Source organism: Bactrocera oleae, chromosome 5, assembly GCF_042242935.1.
Source record: "Bactrocera oleae isolate idBacOlea1 chromosome 5, idBacOlea1, whole genome shotgun sequence".
Taxonomy (NCBI): domain Eukaryota; kingdom Metazoa; phylum Arthropoda; class Insecta; order Diptera; family Tephritidae; genus Bactrocera; species Bactrocera oleae.
Window position 1 is genome coordinate 11,595,587 of NC_091539.1, and position 20,104 is coordinate 11,615,690.

The window sequence follows — 20,104 nt, forward strand, 5'->3', positions numbered from 1 at the left end:
GGTAAGATCAATAATATAAAAAAAAATATTTCAAAAAAAAAGTTTGGTAATTAAAAGTTAACAAAAATGTCTTGTTGTTGTATAATAAATTATTTTATTTTGTTTTTACAAACCATTATCGTAATGACACATACATATGTATTTGACGTAGAACACATACATATGTATTTAGACTCAGGCGCAACTTCTCTTGTATTTTATAGAACTCGCTTCTTCTACTACTCATTAAGCTTTGAGGTTTCTTCCGCTCCACTGAGCACTGAGAATCTGAGGTTCTTGTGGACTTCACTACACTCGCAGACTTTTAAAATAAAACCAATTACAGTCATGTTTTTTTAATTTCTTTTTCTTCTTTTTTTCCTTCTTTTTTTCGCTTTCTTACGTGATTCATTAAATTGTCTTATATGATATACAATAAACTGCTTAAAGTCGCCACGTTCGTATGAACGCAATGTTATCGTTAAAAAAATTAATGTATTAACATAAAATAATAGTCTTAGCAAATAGTTTCCTCCATAGATGTCGTCGTTGAATATACCAAATTGCTCCGAGACATTTTGCATGCAGAGTATGTAGAGTATATATTGTGCGCGATGTAGATCGTGGAATTTGCCGCGCGCCAACAACTCCAACACAACGGTGTACGCATGTTCAACAAGTCAATGGTCGATCAATGGACCCCAGAACATTTTCGAAATTTTCGTATCATCTTCGGTTAGGAAAAATTGACGACCCAAATGTAGAAACTCCTTTAAGGACAATTGGCCATCGCCATTTTTGTCTATCACAGCAAACGAAATAGCAGCATCTTCATCCGAAAGACCCAGACAGCGGAAGAACAGCTTATACTGTTCGAGATCCAATTGGCCTGTGTGATCGTAATCAACGGCCTGTAAATATAAAATACTTGTGTTACTTAACTGTAATTAAATATTAATTAGTTAAAAGTAACTACCTTGAATAAATAGGGCAAAAAGCGTCCAATACGCTTCTCCATCTGCTCATCGTTGAGACGATGATGCACCTCCGTCAAGAACTGCTCGGCAGTCACTAAATTATATGGCGTAATTTCACCGAATTGCTCCACCCACGTTTGACGCATCACCTCCTCGAACTCGGCCGACATCTCAGGTGTGAGATGGCCCAAGTCCGTGAAGCGTTTGGCAATCAATTTGTAGTCGTCAAATGATACAACGCCATCGCGATTGACGTCGAGTATGCGATGAAGCGTGCGCATTTTGCGACGCCAGAACTCGGAATCGCCCTGCAAAGAGAGAATAGAGAGAGAGAAGTATTAAAAGCTTGATTTTTGGTAATTAATATACATAATATATCATTTTTTAAAATTAATAAAGTTAATTAAATTTAATTATAGCATTTTAACAGTTTAGGCGATACTTATTTTATAAAATTAAATTTTGAAAAATTTTTAAAATACCTATTTTACAAAAAAGCTAAATGAAAACAATAAATATTAATTTAACAGGTATTTAGTTTTTTAATTTTAATATTTTAAAAATAATTTTAATTCGATTATTTTTGCTATGAAAATAATATTCAATTTTTTAAACTAAAAAAAAAGAGTAATATTTTATAATAATTTTAAAAATGTACTTTTTTGTATTTAAAAAGTATTAAAATAATTTTAATTCTAGTATTTTTGCCGTTAAAATAATATTCAATTTCTTAAATTAATTAACTTATTAATTTTGTTTAATTTTGATATTTAAAAACTAATAAAGTAGTTTAAATCCTAGTGCTTTTATCGCTAAAAATATAAACAAATTTTACAAAGCTATTATTAAATGAATTACTTTTGTTTTTATTTATTTTTTTGTTTAAAAATTAATACAAAATATAGAGAGGATAAAAAAATAAATAATTTTAGTATTTTCACTGCGAAAATATTACTATTTTTCTTTCAGTTAAATTTTGTTTTAATATTTCAATTTTAATGCTTTTGCCGTTAAAATATTATTTTATTACACTTTTTAAGCAAACATATAAATTTTTTAATTGATTCCAATTTTTTTTTATTGTTAAATTCAAAATTTTTTTATTTTCCACATTTTTACTTTAATTTTTTTATTTATCTAATATTTTTCTTTTAAGTTAGGTTTTTTTAAATTAATTTAATACTATTACGTTTGCAGTTAAAATAATACTTTTTTAAATTTTTAAGCTACTTTTTTTACTTCATTTATTCTTTTTTTTTAGTTTACCAAAAAAAAAATTTTTTTATATTTTATTTTTATGAGTTTCAAATTGTATTTGATGCAAAATTACTTTATTTTCTCCGCTCTTTCTCTTTTTAAAATTACTAAACTTTTGCGGCGCATACAAATGAGTAATTAAAAAGCTAGTTAAAAAGCCGAAATTTTAATAGCGTCGGCAAGTCACGCTTAAGTTGCGGAACAGTACAATTTCAGTCTGTATTTTTGTTGCTTTAACGTCTAATCGGCATGTGGTTTTGAATTTTAAGTATTCCACAACACGCTTATTTGCATAGGTGTGTTGGAGCAAAGCAAAAAAAAAACAACATTAAAAGTAAAAGAAATAAACTAAAAATATAAAATAAACATAAATGAAAAAATATAAATAAATTATAAAATTAAAAAAATTAAAAAAATATATGAAAAAATACAAAAACAATATTGAAAGAAATAGTTAACTAAACGCAGAAACAAACATTTATTTGAAATGATTTTCAGAGCTACCATATGAAAAAATTATTCAAATGGTTTTCTTTTATATGAAAAATCAGCCAACTGGTTATAACGAAACTATGTCTGCTCTAAAGAAATTAAAATTAAAATAACAAGTGTTACCAGTTTTCTATATTTATATTTTGCATAAATGTATAATAAATTAAAAGCTCAGTAAAATTAGATGGAAACAGAAGAACAGCAAAACAATTTGTTTGAAAAACGCGAATTAATTTATTTTATTCTTTGTGTTTTAATTTGCGTTTTAATCCTGCATTTGATTATTAAATTTCTACTATTTAAAATTACTTAAGCAAACAAACACACAAAAAAAAAAATTAACTAAATATGCAAGCGTTGTTTCGTAAAATATTTAAAACCTTCCATTTTTATATTTACTCAAAACATTTTTTTAATTTAATACAAAAAAAAAACCAAAAAAATGTTAGGTATTTAACCTAGTAATTTTAAAATAAATATTTTTTTTAATAACTCACTTACAAAATGCAATTAAACGCATGATTAAAACAATTCAAAAAATTTATGTTAATATAATTTTTTTCAATAACGAACTTACAAAATTGAATTAAACACACAATAAACATAAAGAGTTAAATTTAAAAAAAATAATAATAAAGACTAATAAATAAAAGTAAAAAAATTTTGAAAAAGTAAAAAATTAAATTATTTATACATATATATAATATTATAAATAAGTAATTTTATTTTTTTAAAAAAATAACAAACTGAAATTAAACAACAAATTACGCAAATTTTTATCTTAATTGCAATATTCATTATTATTTTTATTGTTGTTATTCTCCTGATTGTTATTATTTTTTTAATTAAAAATCTTAAAATAATAATAATAAAAAAGATTTAAGTGATTAATGTAAAGGTAAAAATTAAATATGCAAATTTGAGGATTCAATTATTTAACATTAATTTAACTATTTAAAATAATGCTTTTAATATATTTTTGTTTTATCAAAGAATGCTTACCCTCGCACTGTACTTGGAACGTGCACTCGCACGTTTTTGTTCAAATTCATCGTCGGAATCGCTATCACTGCAAAGGAAAAAATAAAATTTATTGCACTGAATTAAAAAATATACGTATACGAATATATATATTTCTTTAATATATTTCTAAACTCGCTAAAATTACACACACAAAAATAATATAAATGATTAAAAAAATATTATTATTTTAAAATATTAAAAATATAATTTACATCTATTTTTTAGACAATATTTTTACTCTTTATGAATTTTATGAAAATGTTATTATTTTTTTTTTTGTGAATTCGAACATTATTATTTAATGTAAAATTGTTTTTAAAAAGTTTTATATTTATGCGACTTTGGAGATATATTTGCAATTTATAAGCTAAGTCCCTGTTATTGAAATTATATTTTATAGGTAGTATGATTATTTATATTTGTTGTTTTTTTAATAAATAAATAAATATTTGTAATTTTGTAATCAAGTCTCAACAAACAAATGTTTATTTAACTGTGCTTTGTGTCTGAGTTTACTAACCTTTCTTCGTCACGCTTTGATGATGCTACAGTGGACACCCGTTTCTTCGAGCTACTTTTACGCTTGTTTAAATACGAATTATTCAGCCTGGGCTTCAACAGACAATAGCTGCCATTGCAGACGGGTCTCATAAAACCAGCTGTGGGCAACGTTGCCGCGTTGATGCCTGTGCAAGTAGAGCGATGCTGTACAAGTGCAACGGTGGAATGCTGCAATAAACCAAGAGGAATTGAATTGATTAATTTGTAGAGAAATTGTCAGATGAATAATAGCAATAAGAACAAAGAGCTATAATATATTTGTGAGCGAACAGGTGTTTCGAAGGAAATAAAGAAAATTCAGTGATGAGTTAATTAAAGCGCTGCAAATAATTCGAAATATATTTCGAAAGTTGACAAAATTTTATTTGACATTTACATTTTGTTTGCAAAGTCGCATAGCCACATTTACTCTATATTCGAACGCGTTGTTATTAAATATTATATAATTTATATATATATATATGCTGTACAAAACCCAATAAATAAATCATTTGCACAAGCCGTAACTTTGTATATATTATAAGTGCATTGAGTTTCAATTTTGACTGCTCTGATTTGATGATTATCAAATTATCGTGTGTCATTGCAAATCAAATGTACTGCATCTGCACCAAAGTAAACATAATAGTATTTTGCCTCATATACAAATACAAACTAAATAAGCAAAGTGAGGTTATGTTATGTTTGCGCCCTTAATTTATGTACATGCATATATAAATGATCAAACAGCGGACACGTAGACATAACATAATGCTTATTGAGTTAAAAAAAAAAAACATACATATAAACACATGTGCATATATGTATGTGCAACACAAAAATTGTATGCATGAAAAAATAATTTCTATCATTGCAGATATTTTTTACTTATTTATTTTATATTTAATTTAACATTTTTGACAGTTAATATTTTTTATTATTAAAAAGTAGTTTTTAGCGCCCTTAATTAACATAAAAAATATTTTATCTTAATATTTTTTATTATAATATTTTTAGTAATTAATTTATATTAATAAATGTTACTTTTATAGCGCCTTAATTTTTTTTTGAAATGTTAAAAAGTATTAAATATTGCAAATTAGTTAAAAAATAAGTAATTAAATATTATATGTTTCTATTCGATTTAATTATTTTTTTTATTGATTTTTTCCTTACTATTTTACTAGTTCTATTTAATTATTGTCATAAATATCTATTTAGTAATAGTTTCTATGGTAGACTGAAATTTTTTTATAAAAAAAAATTAGGAAAACAAGATAAGTTTATTTTAATTTTTTTTTAATTATTTCTCACTTTTCACTTCACTAATTTTTTTAGTATCAATATACATATGGTACCATACATGTAAAATATAATTTTTTCGCTTTTTACATACACTAAAAAATGAAATTTTTAAACAAGTAAAATATTGTGTTTGTTGTTTTCGATAATTTTATTAATTTGTATTTATTATTTACATTCTTTTTATTGTATTTAATTTTTTATTTATTTTATTTATATTTATAGATAACTATAAGATAAGCAAATTCAATTAATTTTCAAATATGTTTTTATATTTTTATTAAATTTTATTATTTTATTTGAATAATTTTGTAAATTATTATATTTATAACTAAGTTTATTTAATTTATTCATATTTAATTGTATGTAATTTATAAGTGTATAGTGAATAAAAAAAATTAAAATAAGTAAAAAAATTAAATTGAGGGGTTTTAACTTTTTATTATTTATATTTTTTTTATTACATAAATTATTTTTAATACGAGTACTTTTATATTTACTTTTTTAATTATTATTTAATTTATAAAAATTTTTTGTGTTATGTTTTATTTACACAATTTTGATCAATTTTTTCATTTGATTTTGGTTATTAAAACTTTATTTAATTTTAAAAAAATTTATTCGATAAATTTATTTTTTAATTGCATTGCTTTTATAATATCATTTTGTTTTGTTCATTTAAAAATTGCAAACATTTCATTAATTACTTTGAAATCTCCTTTTTATTGACTTCTTCTCATTTTATCTTTGGTTTTTGTTTTTGTAATGCAATATGGCAAATAGTTTTTTTTTTACCTTAAAGTGGCGCCGGTTTCGAAAGTTTTTGTTTACACACTTTTCAAGCGCAATGCACATACTTACGTATCTACACAAATACATATATGCGAATTTCGTGTGCTGTTTACGAAACAGCTCCAAGCGCCGTTAATACATTTGGCTGTGTTTGCCACTTATGAAAACAAAAGACTTCAGCAAAAGCAACGAACTTGCTATGAAATGCAGGTATGTTTGTATGTATGCAGATATATATATATACATATATATGTATATGATTTAAATGCTTGACTGTTGCTTATCGCTATTTCATGCACACACACTCACATTTATATATATATATATGTATATAAGTACGTCAAGCTTTTACCAAAAAGCCGAATTTTATGTTGTTTACCGTTAAAAAATGTAACCAAAACAAACTTTTTTGTGTAAAAAGCAATTACGGTTAACTTTGTTTACTTCAAAGTTCATTGACTGGCCGAAAGTTAATTAAAATGTGTGCTATATGCAACTATTTAGGTGATGAGGGTATTGATAAGCGAATTTAAATTTGTGTGGGCTATAGTACACATGTAGTTACATATAAGAATAGTATATAAAGAAACCTAAACGCAAACATTTTAATTTAAAGCAACAAAATTAAAATTTTTAGAAACAAAATAATTTTAAATATTTTATTAATTTTTTTACTAAGTTTTTGTTTATTTTTGTATCTAAAAAATTTATATTTTTTTGCTATTATATGGTATTTTACCTTAACTTATCAAAATCTGACCAAAATAACAAAAAACGTAACTAAGTATGGTATTTAATTATTAAAAAATAAGAAATTTAAAAAAAAACAGATATCAAAGAAAAGTACTCAAATTAAATTAAAGGTATTTAATAAATATTAAACAATATATAATAATACAATTGAATTATAATATGATATAAAATATTTGAAAAATTAATGTTTATTATAACTTTATTTTAACGAAAAAAATTTTAGTACAATATTATAACTTTTTTATTTATATAGTTAAAAATTATGTAATTTTTTTTTTTTGTTTTTGTTTATTTTTTTTTTTGTTTTTATTTTTATATATATATTTTTTTCATTTTTATTTCATTTTTTTTTAATTTTTTTTTTTTTTATCTTTTTTTATTTAGTTATTATAATTTTATATATATTTTATAGTATAATTTTTTTGTATTTATTTTTAATATACTTTTACTTTGTCTGTACATTTAAAACACTTCACCCATTTATTGTTTATGACTTTCAATAAGTTCATACTCATGTGCTTACATACAAAGACATACTTATGCTGTTAAGTAGCAAAAATATAAAAAAAAAAAATGTTCAAGTGCATACAACAGTGACAAAAGTAGATAAATAAAGATTAGCTATATGTGAATATGTAAATTTTGTTGTGGTGGCTGATGCTACAAAAAACAGAAAAAAAAATATTTACACTTTTAAATGGAGTTTGTATTTCTAATGGGTTTTTACAGTTATTTTCGTTTTACTATTTGTTTACCTAAGTAGCGCGAAACGTGTTTTGTCTGGTTGTTTTTATACTTTTGCTTTCATTGCTATTTTGACAATTTTTTAAATAAATTTTTGATCGAAGACATAATGGTTGTGCAAATTTGTGTTGAAATAATATTTTTTGTGGCTTAAAAAAATATGTGTGTTTAAAAGGCATATATGTATAAATATATATATTTATTTAAGATTCTAAGTAACTTAACATTAATTGTTGACTTCACCAAAGCTTTTTTTTAACAAGTGTATTTAATTTTTTTCTTAAATACAATAACTCTATTACTTATTCATTAAAAAGTTTTTTTTATCTTATGTTAACCGTATTGTACATACACATATATAAAAAGAAAATGTATACATATATACAAAAATAAGAATAAAATAAAATTTTTTTATATAATTAAAAATATATTGTATGTATAATATAAATATAAAAAAACTATATTTAAAATTTTGTTAAGTTTATGTATACATATATACATGTTTTTTAGTATTTTATATATTTCGTTTTTTCAATTTTTTTAATATTAATTCTAAAAAACCTGTAAAATATTTTAATAAAAAAAATTCAATTTTCATTTTTTTTTTACCTAAAATTAAAAATATATATATATTGATTTATGAAACCTTTAGTAGTATATTTATTTCATTTTTCTTTTAAATAAAAATAATAATACAATATAACCAAAAATTTTCAAATTCATTTAACTTTTTATTAATTTTTAATTATTGTATATATTTTTTTATTTGGTACTTGTAACTTATTACTTTTTTAAGCACCTGTGCTCATGACCTATACATACACCTCCATACACACATATTGATTTAGCAAATTATGCAAAAGACCTCGATTTCTTCTTTTTCAACTCGCGTACCAGCTGAATGCCATACGCAAAATACAAAAGCAGCAACAATAGCAACGGTTTAATGAAGGCACCAGCAGCAATTTTAATTCATGAAAAAAAAACAGAAAGCGAAAATTTTGTACCTTAAACCGTGAACCGACTCAAAACAAAGATTTCGGAACGTAAAGTCTGATGTTCATATCAAGAATATATGAAAATTGACCCGAAAAGAATGTGAAGGAAGAAATTACATTTATATTGATATAAACTCTGATGAAGATGATGCTATAGTCAAGTATTAAGGAGTACACCAGGCAATGAAGGCGACTATAAAAAGTATCTTACACTCTGTTTTTATTAAAATCTCTGCCAGATTTGAAATTAATATCAATCAAAACTAAATTTAAGTATGTATTCCAAACAAAGTATTTAATTATTGGTCCAAAGAAGCTACAAAATTACTACAGCTGTCTTCGATTCATCAATAATTGATAAGTAGGCAATTAAACAAAGAACTGAGTTAACTCACCTAAACTGGTATAAAGCAAGAGCAATGGCTTTATGGAGTTTAAAGAGTTACTAGGTTATTCCCATAATTTGTTTTTTTCGATTTTATAAGTAATTTTTTAATTTAATTATAAAAGTTTTATTATATATTGTTATGCAGGTTTTTATTTTTTTTCGTAACTTTTGATTTTCATAATTTTTATTTTATTTAAACTATTTTCAAAGTTCATTATTTTTATTATTTCTTATTTTGCATTTTTTAATAGTATTATTTTTTATTTATTGTAATTTATTGTTATTTCTATTTTTAAATATTGTTTTATATACATAATTATTTTTTATTGTTCTTTTCATATTTTGCATTTTTTAGCTTTAAATAGTTTTATTTTTATTTTATTATTTTTTTATCATTTTATTTATTAATTTTTTTTCAATATTAATTTTTTTATCCTTTATTTTATCCTTATTTCTTTTTTATATTTTTTTTATAATTTGTATAGTTTTTTATAGGTTTTCATAATTATTTATTGTTAATTTTGCATTTTTTATTTTAAATCGTTATATTTTTAATTTATTATTATGTCTACTTTTTATTCTTTTTATTAGTTTATTTTTTTATTTTTTATATTTATTTATGGTATTTTTATATTATTTTGCATTTGTTTTCAATCATTTTATTTGACCCTGTATTTTATGTATTTTTTCATATATTTTTTATTTATAAACTTTATGTCATCACATAATTTTTATTTTATTAGAACTATTTAAATTTTCATTATTTTAATTATTTTGTTATTATGTAGTTTTGAATATTAACTTTTTTAAATCTTTATTTTTTTATTATTATTTCTTTTTTATATTTTTGTTTATATTTAAAATTTATTTGTATAGTTTTTTGTTTATTTTCATAATTATTTATTGTTAATTTTTTTCTTAGCTTTGTATATTTAATATTAAATCGTTTTATTTTTAATCTATTATTATGTTTATTTTTTTTTAATCTCTTTATTTATTTTATTTTTTTAATATTTATTATTATATTGTTTTAGATTTGTCTTCATTAATTTTATTTTTTGTTATATTTAATGTTAACTGTTTTATTTGCTTGTATACGCTCCCCGTTGAAAGGATTTCCTAGCTTTGATTTCCTATTGGGTGTCTCAATGCTAACCTGCTACTATTAATTGTTTGCTTTGCATGCAACATTGACCTGTTGCTCGTTATTTGTTACGATTAAATGAAACGTTCTTTTGCCGTTCCTGCGCCAAGGTTTCGAGTCTTTTATTTGTTTATTTTTAAGTTTTGATTGAGGTTGTGTATGGTAATTTTGTTAGTTTCTTTAGAGAAATATTGATTGGCTGTTATATATTATCAAAAATCGTATATAGTCAGCATTGTTATTTCGTATATTACAAAAAATCTTTTTTGGAAATATTCCGAACAATTAAGAAAGAAATTGAGACGAATAAATATAATAATACATATGCAAGTTTATATACTTATATATTTGAGTACAAATTCAACACTGTAAAGTGATAAAGTTGTAATTCATGTAACTCGAATAACCAAATAGGAAGTCAAAAGCCAGATAAATCAAGAAAAAATACGAAAATATAATTTTTTGTACTCTATGGCATATATAAATATTTACAGATGTATATACATATGTAATTTGTATGTATGTATGTATGCAGATTTTGCAGATAAAGCGAAACAAATGTATTTAATCTTTACAAAGTTCTAATATTTGGAAATACTCAAAATGTTTTTCTTTATATACATATGTATGTACATGCTTACGAAAACATATTTACATGTATAAACACATACATACATATATGCATTTAAATATCAATCATATGTGCATATGTAAAATATTCATATATACACAACGTTATATAATATGTATGTTATATGAAGGTATGTTTTCAGATTGGTTTTGAAATTTCCGGTACAATCGAGAACACTGCTCTAATGAGTTTGAAGTTGAAAATAGACATAATTATAGTTTTTTTTTTTTTAATAAAACTCAATTAATGTGACTGGCAAGCGTGTAAGATAGGACATATACATGCTGTTCCCAAAATGTGGCAAATATGTTGTATGTATGTATGTAAATGCAGATACCACTAACAGCTAACAGAAGGCGTAATTAAAAATGCTTATTATAATTACTTTTTTTTTTAATTTAGAATACACAAAGCACAAAAAAAATGTTATAAAGAAAAATTGTTTTGGAAGTTATAAAAAGTTCTGTTTGGAATTTTCACGTTTTTTTTTTTAATTTATTATACATTATTTAAGGTAATATATTTTTTAGATTATATGAATTTCAAATTTTACATAAATATAAACTTGTAAAAAAAGAACAACAGCAACCACAAAATTTTAAATAAATATATTTAATATAAATAAAAATATTAAAATAAATTTTCCCGGTTTTTTATAAAGTTGATTAAGTTTTAATTATAGTAAAAATAATTTTTGGTATAACTGAATCAGAAATTTTTCTTATTATAAGAAATTTTTGAAAAACAAAAACACTAAATAATAACAAACAAAAAATAAAATAAACATTTTTTTTAATTTTTTCAATAATAAAATATTTTAAACATAAAAAAAATTTATAAAATACTGAAAACTTTTTTGTCAACTTTTTTTTACTTAATAGCACATACAAATATGACAAAATAATTTAAAACTTAGTAAAATGTTTGCTATTACACACAGTATACTGAATCGGAAAAATTTTCTTATAATTATAAATTAGAAAAAACAAAAACCAAAAACCAAAAGCTGCAAAAAAATTAAATAAAAGCAAACAAAAAAATATACGCGAACAAAATATTAGTTTCTTTCACCAACAAAATATTACTTTTCCTTCAAAAATAATTGAGAAAAAATTTCGAATTATCTCTGTGAACTGTATATAACTCTATAAACCATAAATATATGAAAGAATAATTTAATGCTCAAAAAGAAATTGTTGTATTTATATATTTTATATTTTTTAATAAGAAAATATTTCAATATAGGAATTGTTTTCGTCAGAAATAATCATCGGTAATATTAAAATTAATGTCAACTGCATTTCACTTGGCAACATACATACATATATGAATTTTGTATAATTATTTTATCTTTACATGTTTTTTAATAAACATATATCAATATTAAAATTAGTTAGTTAAAAAATGCTTTTATAATAGTTTAGTACAAGAATTAAATTTTTTTTTATAAAAGTCAAAATTAGTATACATATATATATCATTATAGTATATTTACTTAAATATAAATTATTATTATTAAATTGTTTTTAATAAATTTTAATTCGTATTATTTTTTCTTAATAAAATAAAATTATTGTATATTTTTATATTAGTTTATAATAATTTAATAGATTTAAAAGTAAATTTTTAATACATTTTTTTATTAATTTTAAAAATGTACAATTTTTTGTTTTAATTAAGAAAATTTCGAAAATTTTTTTGTTATTGAATTTTATTTGTATATAAAGAAAAACAAACTAGCTCAAATTTGCGGAAGAATCTAGGGATACAAATATGCTATAACAAAATTACGAAAAAACCACGTTCTGTATGAATGAGATCTATGTTATATGAATTCACCCACATAATTTTTTTTTGTTTTTAATTTTTAGTTTCATTAAAAGTTTTAATTTTTTATATATATTAATACATGTATATAAATAACTTATAAAGCCATAATACAAGATTTATGTATATAAACACACAAACGCAAAAGTATGTGTACGCAGTTAAAAAAATAAATACAAGCCTAGTATATACTGAATTAATAATAATAATTACTTATATTAATTTTATAACTTTTTTTTTACTTTTAATTTGTGTATTTTACATACACATACACATGTGTACGACTGTAACAAGTAACAACATCTACAAACTTACATTGCCTTCAACGTCCATGAAAGAATGGGAGATTGCAGCATTGCCCACGGCGATGCTGCGTTCCAGCATTTCTTTGGAAGTGCGCAAAAAGCCACGGCTCATAATTGCAAAAGCCATTTTGTTGTGTTAGCTTTTTTGTTTACAACGCGATATTAAAAACGCCAACTTTTTGTTTGAAATTTTAGGCAGGTATTTGAGAGACGCACACACAGGAAAACACTGCAGACACTATCAGGATAGTAAGTGTGTGATCATTTAAAATGTGTTTGCTTTATTTGGCGGCGGTTTGAAAACTCGAAGACTAATTTTGAAATTTCAAGCAACAGTTTTGAATGTTTTTAAGCGCTGAGCTTAGACAATTTGCAGTCACAATTACTTTTTATAATTTTTTGTCAATAAATAAATAATTTTCGAAAACGTGTAGGCTTCACACAAAACACTTTTCAAATGTTCATTTAGTTTTGCGCAGTTTTTACACTGTTTATATTTTCGAAACTTTTTTCACAACCCAATTGAAAGACTTTTACGCTTTCATTTGACTTTGAAATTTTTCAATTTCTTGTGATAGTTTTCACTTTGATTGCAGTTTATATGTTGAGTTGTTTTGCTTTTTGGTTGAGTATTGAAACTCTCGCAGTTTTTTGGAAAATAGTACGACCGTTCGCTTCAGCGTTCGAATACAATTTAAACGAAACTCCTAGGCGGCACGCACGAATAAACCCCTGCCACGCTGCCCAAACTCGCAGCTGGCGTCAACGCCGATAGCGGCAGCAGCGCAGACGGCAGTGACAGAGATGTTGCTTATGGCGTTGCCACTACACGCACGTACACACATGGAGTATTTAATGGAACTGGAAACATTCATATAAATGTGTGTGTGAAATATATGTATGCACGTAGATGTGTGTATGTTTGTATATATACATATGTACATATGTTTGCATTTAAAGTTATAACATCAAAACAAAGGCAGGAACGAAAAGAAGGGTGTAACAATTGTAAACAAAAACAAAGCGACTCCATGCATTCATATTTAAATGTATACATATATATGTACATACAAGTATGTATGTATGTATGTATGTGTGTGTGTTTATAAATAAATTTGTAACTTAAAGAGCAAGAAATGCATATGAAATAAAAGCGACAACAAAACTAACTCTGATTTGAATGGAATACAAATTTTTATAATAGCAAACAGACTTACATATATACATATATACCATAAGTGTCTGGATCCACATGCCTTGTAAAGTAGAGATTGCTACTTAATACATACATATATATATATATATGTAATGGTTTTGTAGTTCAAAACTCGTGTTTAGAGCTAGAAGATCAATTTATGCTCATATGTATTAACATTAGGCTAGTTCTTAAATGTTGCAAAAAAATTATTAGAAAAAGTTCCATAAGCCTGAAACTATACTTCGGTACTACGTGATATAGTAACAGGTAACACATATGTATTTTGGTCCAAAATGGCATATGTCAATGTAAAGATTTCTCTGTGCAAATCTGCGGACTAATTCTCTCCAATCCTAATATACATACTAGGGAGGAGCGAAAAAAAAAATTATTTAAGAACATATTCAAAAATTTTTTACGAAATAAAAATTTTAACTCGAAAATTTATTGTAAAACTGAGTGCGCCCTTCATGCTTACTTTTTGTAAAAAAAAAATTTTTTTTTCGACTTTTACGTAGGAATCGGAAAGCTGCTCCAATGCCTATCCTGAACCGTTCTTGCTTTTGTGTGCAGGTGCATTGTCGTGTAACAAAATTACTTAGCCGTATCTTCTTGCCCATACTGGTGTTTTTTCGATCAATGCATGGTTCAAATTGATCATTTGTTACCTATAGCGACTAATATTTTTTCGGTTTTCCATTTACGTTTTATTCCATTCATGTGGCATCCATTTTCCACACTTTTGGATCTTTTCCATAGTTTTCAAATGGTCTAAAATTGTTTGTTGTGCAACATTTAACATGGCTGCTATTTGATTTTGTTTCAAAGTATCATCTTCAACCAATATTGCTTGCATTTCGGTGTCTTCAACCTTTTTTTTTGGTCTCCAAAATCATTATCTCTGAACCGTTGAAATCATCTCTTGCCTATTGCTTCTGATGGAGTTTGATCGCCATATGCCTTGACAAGCATTCAATGCATCCCTTTTTAAACGGAAATAAAAAGTTATTTAATAAATCATCACTTTCCCGTACAAAATTTGACATTTTCAACACAATGAAAAAGTACAATATGATGTTGTTTGTTCAATGACTGTAAGGTTACTGAATATGTTTGACAGATGTCATGCCAACCAAACAGAAAAAAAATTAAGGCTCGTTTACAACAAATGTTCCCTACCAACACATTTGTATCTTAACTTCATTCCGGAATACCTATATTCACATTCGGATGCTTCTAAAATACAAAAAGAAAATTATTAAGACAGTTCTTAAACAAGCCTCAAACTCAACATGGATATTGTTTGATAAAGCCAATAACACATATGAATTTTGGTACTGATTGGAAGTGATGAAAGTATGTCTTAAAGGCGTTACATTTAAATTTTTTTGTGGAGACTTTCGACTACCCTTAATTGTCACTAATTGGAACCATATTTTATTTTTTATATATTTAACAATAATTATCAATTTAAGGACGCTAGAATGAAAAACTAAATCGATTTTTTTATTATTTAAGTACCACCTTAACATACGTAGTAGTTTATGAATGGAAAAATTAAATTAAATAAGAATTGAAGAATGATAAGAGCAGGCACTAAGCCAAACTTAACCAAAAGGAGGGCTAATGAAAAGTATGTACTTATATTTTTTTTTACCCATTTACTATAAAACTACATACTAGTACTCCCTTCTAGAAAGTCGTTCGAAGAATAATTGCGCCTTGATCGCTACGGTGCTGAGTCAATAGCATGTAAATTTTATTTTTCGAGCTCACAATATCGAAAATTTTATGAGAATAGCAGTGGTTTCATACATACATATTTTAACATATTTGTGGTGTATTCTCGCAGGTTCAGGGTCTAGCCCAGTAATTTTCCCCAATTTCACAAACTGATAATAGATAGCTAATTTGGAACCAAATAGATCGTAAATATTAACATGCGTAAAATAGACGATTCCTGATACAGACTCTTTGAAGAATAACATTTAACTTTGAGAAAGTCCGTGATGTTTGAGAAAAAAAAACGATGGTTCGAATTAGAAGGTATTATAAGGCAATACAGAGTATCTGGAATACCCATTTCTGTAATATAAATTAGTTCGGGCGATTGCTAATTCCCGATTGACAGATTTCGCGGTCAATGAACATATATACAAAGATATAAGCAGCGTTAAATAAAAAAATAGCTCCGTTTTTTGAAACTGTTGACAGATAATTACCGAATATTAATATTAATAATCCTATTTTTAGCATATGAAAGATAGTAGTGGTTCTCAACCACTGTTGATATGCAATGTTAATAAGACGAAGAGTGATCAAATATGTTCAAATTTTGAAAATAACCAAATGGTAGAACACGAGTACATCAAGGTAAAAGAATTTAAAATTTAGACAGACTATTTTTTTTTAAATTATTTTAATAAATATTTTCGGTATTACAAAATAAAAACAAGTTTAATTTAATAGTTGACTAATTTATTTTTAAATGGATTATTTGCAACCCTGTTCTCAACATGTCTTAAGGATCGATCAATTTTTTATGTAGTTTGTTGTATACAATATATTTTGGATATAAAGCTCGTCGCAGAATAGGCTAATACCAAAAAATATAATTTTTTGTAAAAATAACGGGGGTTAGGGACTATAAAGCTGGTAATTGCCTACTTCCTTGCCAATAATGAGCCCTCTACCCTAAACTGTGAACTTTCAGGTATCTCATTTCCATGATCTAGAGATCATTTTCATGCCTCTCAGTAATCTATTTAGGTTTCAATTGCTGTGCTGCAATTAAGCCTTAAATTAGAATTGTATAAATGTATGTATGTATGCATGCATGTATTTATGTAATAAAAACGCCCACTTACCACATCAGTCAATGCCTGCCCAAGTGATAAGCCCCCAAAAGTATCTATGCAAGCATCTGTGTTGGTGTGTATCTGCGTGCAGTACGATAGCAACGGAATTGCCGCTAAATGAAAAAATAAAAAAACAACAACACACAAGATAATATATGTATGAACGCATATTGGATGCGAGAAGACGAATTTCATTTTAATGAAAACTAGGTCACACGCATACATGCATGAAAATGTACTGCAATAGATTGAGAAGCCAAGTATATGTATGTATGTATTTACATATAAAGATGTATTTATAAAAGCATTAACATATACAAAAGCATATATGTGTGTATGTATATACGTATGTAAGGGTGCTTCTAAATGAAACTAATGGAGCAGTGTAATACATTTAATGACACAAGCGTTATGTGAGGGTGTATATGTATGCATACATACATACATTTACGTGTATTTATAAATATTTGTGCGGAAAAGTTAAGAACAAACGTGGCATAAAAATAAGTTGCTCTTAACTTACACACATACATGTAAGCATATTTATACACCTTCACACGTCTGTATATACAAATTTGCATTAATAGTAATCCATACATATATTAGTTTTATACCAAAAAAAGTTGAAAAAGTATAACGGAAAATAATTTTTAAACACACCCACACATACGCACACATACATACACACAAAAATAAAACAACAAAACAACAAAAAATGTCAATAAACCGCTAAAATTAAAACAAAATTAGTATAGACAAACATATAAATGTTTATGTGTGTGTGTGTGCAAACATCTGTTGCTCTTTTCATGTTGATGTTATTGTTTTTGTTGTTATTTTTATAAATACAGTAGTTATTTGTTTGATTTATATCCACAAATTTGGAATCAAGTTAAAGTAAAATACCAAGAATTGTGTGTCTACATGACTGCCGGCACTGCAACTTTATATAATATATGTATATGTACATATGCATGTATACCTATATATGCCATTCACAGTTTTTTTTCGCATTAAAAGGCAATCACATAATATTTTGGACAAGGTAAATTTTATAAAACAAATATGGAAAAAATTGTGTGATTAGATTCTTTGTTTTGAAAGGTTTAAAAGCAAAAGAAATTTATGAACGAATGTTAGAAGTGGAAAAGTAGTCCTTACCTTCAAAACGCACCGTTGAATTTTGGTCTGGTGAATCTAAACGTGGTCGTAGTAGGCTTGAAGACGATCCACGCGAAGAGCGACCAATAACCGCAACCACACCAGAAATCATTGAGCAAGTTCATAATATTGTTAGTGAAGATCCAAGTTTGACTAAGCGTGAAATTGCTAAAGCCATAGGCATCTCAGAAGAACGAGTACTTCATAATTTACATAGAGAAGTACATATGAAAAAGCTATTTATAAATATGGATGTGTCTTGGATCTACCACCATAATCCTAAATTGAAACAAGAACTTTTACAGTGGACTAAAGCTGGTTGTTCAGCTCCAAAGCAGGTGAACTCACAACGAAGACTTGCCAAGTCAAGTAAAGAAGCCATCGCTATTTAAAATTGAGATTTGAAATTAGTCGAAACTATGTTCGGAACCTGATCCCACTGAATAGTAATGTAATATAATCCGACAGAAATATCAATTAACCACCTGAACAGATTTCTGAGAAGCTCAAACTGTTTTGCCGTTATATAAGGATTTATGGTATATTTTATTAGGAGTTTTTTGTGGTTCACTGTGTTGGAGATTATATATCGAGATCATTACCAATACCTACTAACCTAAAGGTTGGTCTCAAAAATTCTGGCGGCCAGACGTGACCCAAAAGGCTAAATGGCAGACGTTGAAGCTCTTCTCAGAAGTTTCATCTGTTGCCTAGACAATTTTCAAGTCATCCGTATCCTGGGAGAAGTTTACGTTCCAATTGACAATACGGGTAATACAACGAATTTCATATATATAATATAGTACTTTACATAGCTGCTCTTGTATAGCTATAGACGGAAGCTAAGCTGGAGATCATGTAGAGCTATCCTCCTGTGCCTCCGCAAGCTCATGTGTGATGCTCTGCTAAACATCTATTTCACGAAAAGGTAACAAATTTGCCTGCAATCCTTCTCAATACATAAGTCTGAGGACTCCAAGGGTCTTTATTGGAAAGAACGATTAGTTTTATCGTTTTCAGAGCTAATGCTCAGTTTGCTAATTCGTCATCTATGCCTCTAAAATGCCATCTAGCTTAAGTTGTTTTAGTCCTTTGTCCGATTAAAAACCTTTAGGTTAGCAAAATTTCTTAAATCAAAGTTTGACCTTTTATGGTTTCATTCGACTTTTAATAGAAGAAAAGTAGTTAGAAAACATTTTTCACAATCGCAGTTTACTGCTACCCTAAGCCTTACTTAGAATTGAGGTGCGCAATTATTCTGATATTTTCGCTATTGTTTATACCTTCGTTTATGCTGAACGGAAAACAAGCGCAGTGTGTGACCTTTTCGCATTGAAAAAACTAGCTGCGCGTGTACACAATCTACTATACACAGGTATGCGACTTGTCCAAAGCCATAAACAAGGTTTGTTGTCTAAAACTCAAGCGAAGAAATTGCGCAGTTTCGTAAACATCTGCCATTCTCAACTGGTGGAACTTCTTCTGCTCCTTACATATACACACATACACTAGCACATACACACATAAGCATAGCTGTTAAGCAATAAAAAGATTTGCAGCGATATTCCGGCCGGCTTAAAGAAAGCGGCTCGAGCAAGTGTGCGGTAGAGAAAGGTAAAAGAAGAGTTAAAAAAGAAATTTGATAGGAGATATGGATATATATTATATATTGTGATTAAAAAGAAGAGCAGCCAAATAAAAAGTGGAAATGTAGTGAGGCAGAAAAACTGGTTTG

The 20,104-nt window shown here is 25.9% G+C and overlaps 1 protein-coding gene across 1 annotated transcript; it reads right to left on the reverse strand.

Moving 5' to 3' along the window:
• Positions 1-325: 325 nt before the first annotated feature.
• Positions 326-13,837, reverse strand: CBP (sarcoplasmic calcium-binding protein). The gene is made up of 5 exons (XM_014231676.3): positions 13,163-13,837; positions 4,249-4,457; positions 3,708-3,774; positions 956-1,264; positions 326-890 (listed from the first exon to the last, which is right to left on the reverse strand). Exons 1-5 carry the CDS (start codon positions 13,277-13,279, stop codon positions 660-662), a joined length of 933 nt encoding a protein of 310 aa, XP_014087151.2. The 5' UTR covers positions 13,280-13,837; the 3' UTR covers positions 326-659.
• Between the last annotated feature and the right edge of the window lie 6,267 nt (positions 13,838-20,104).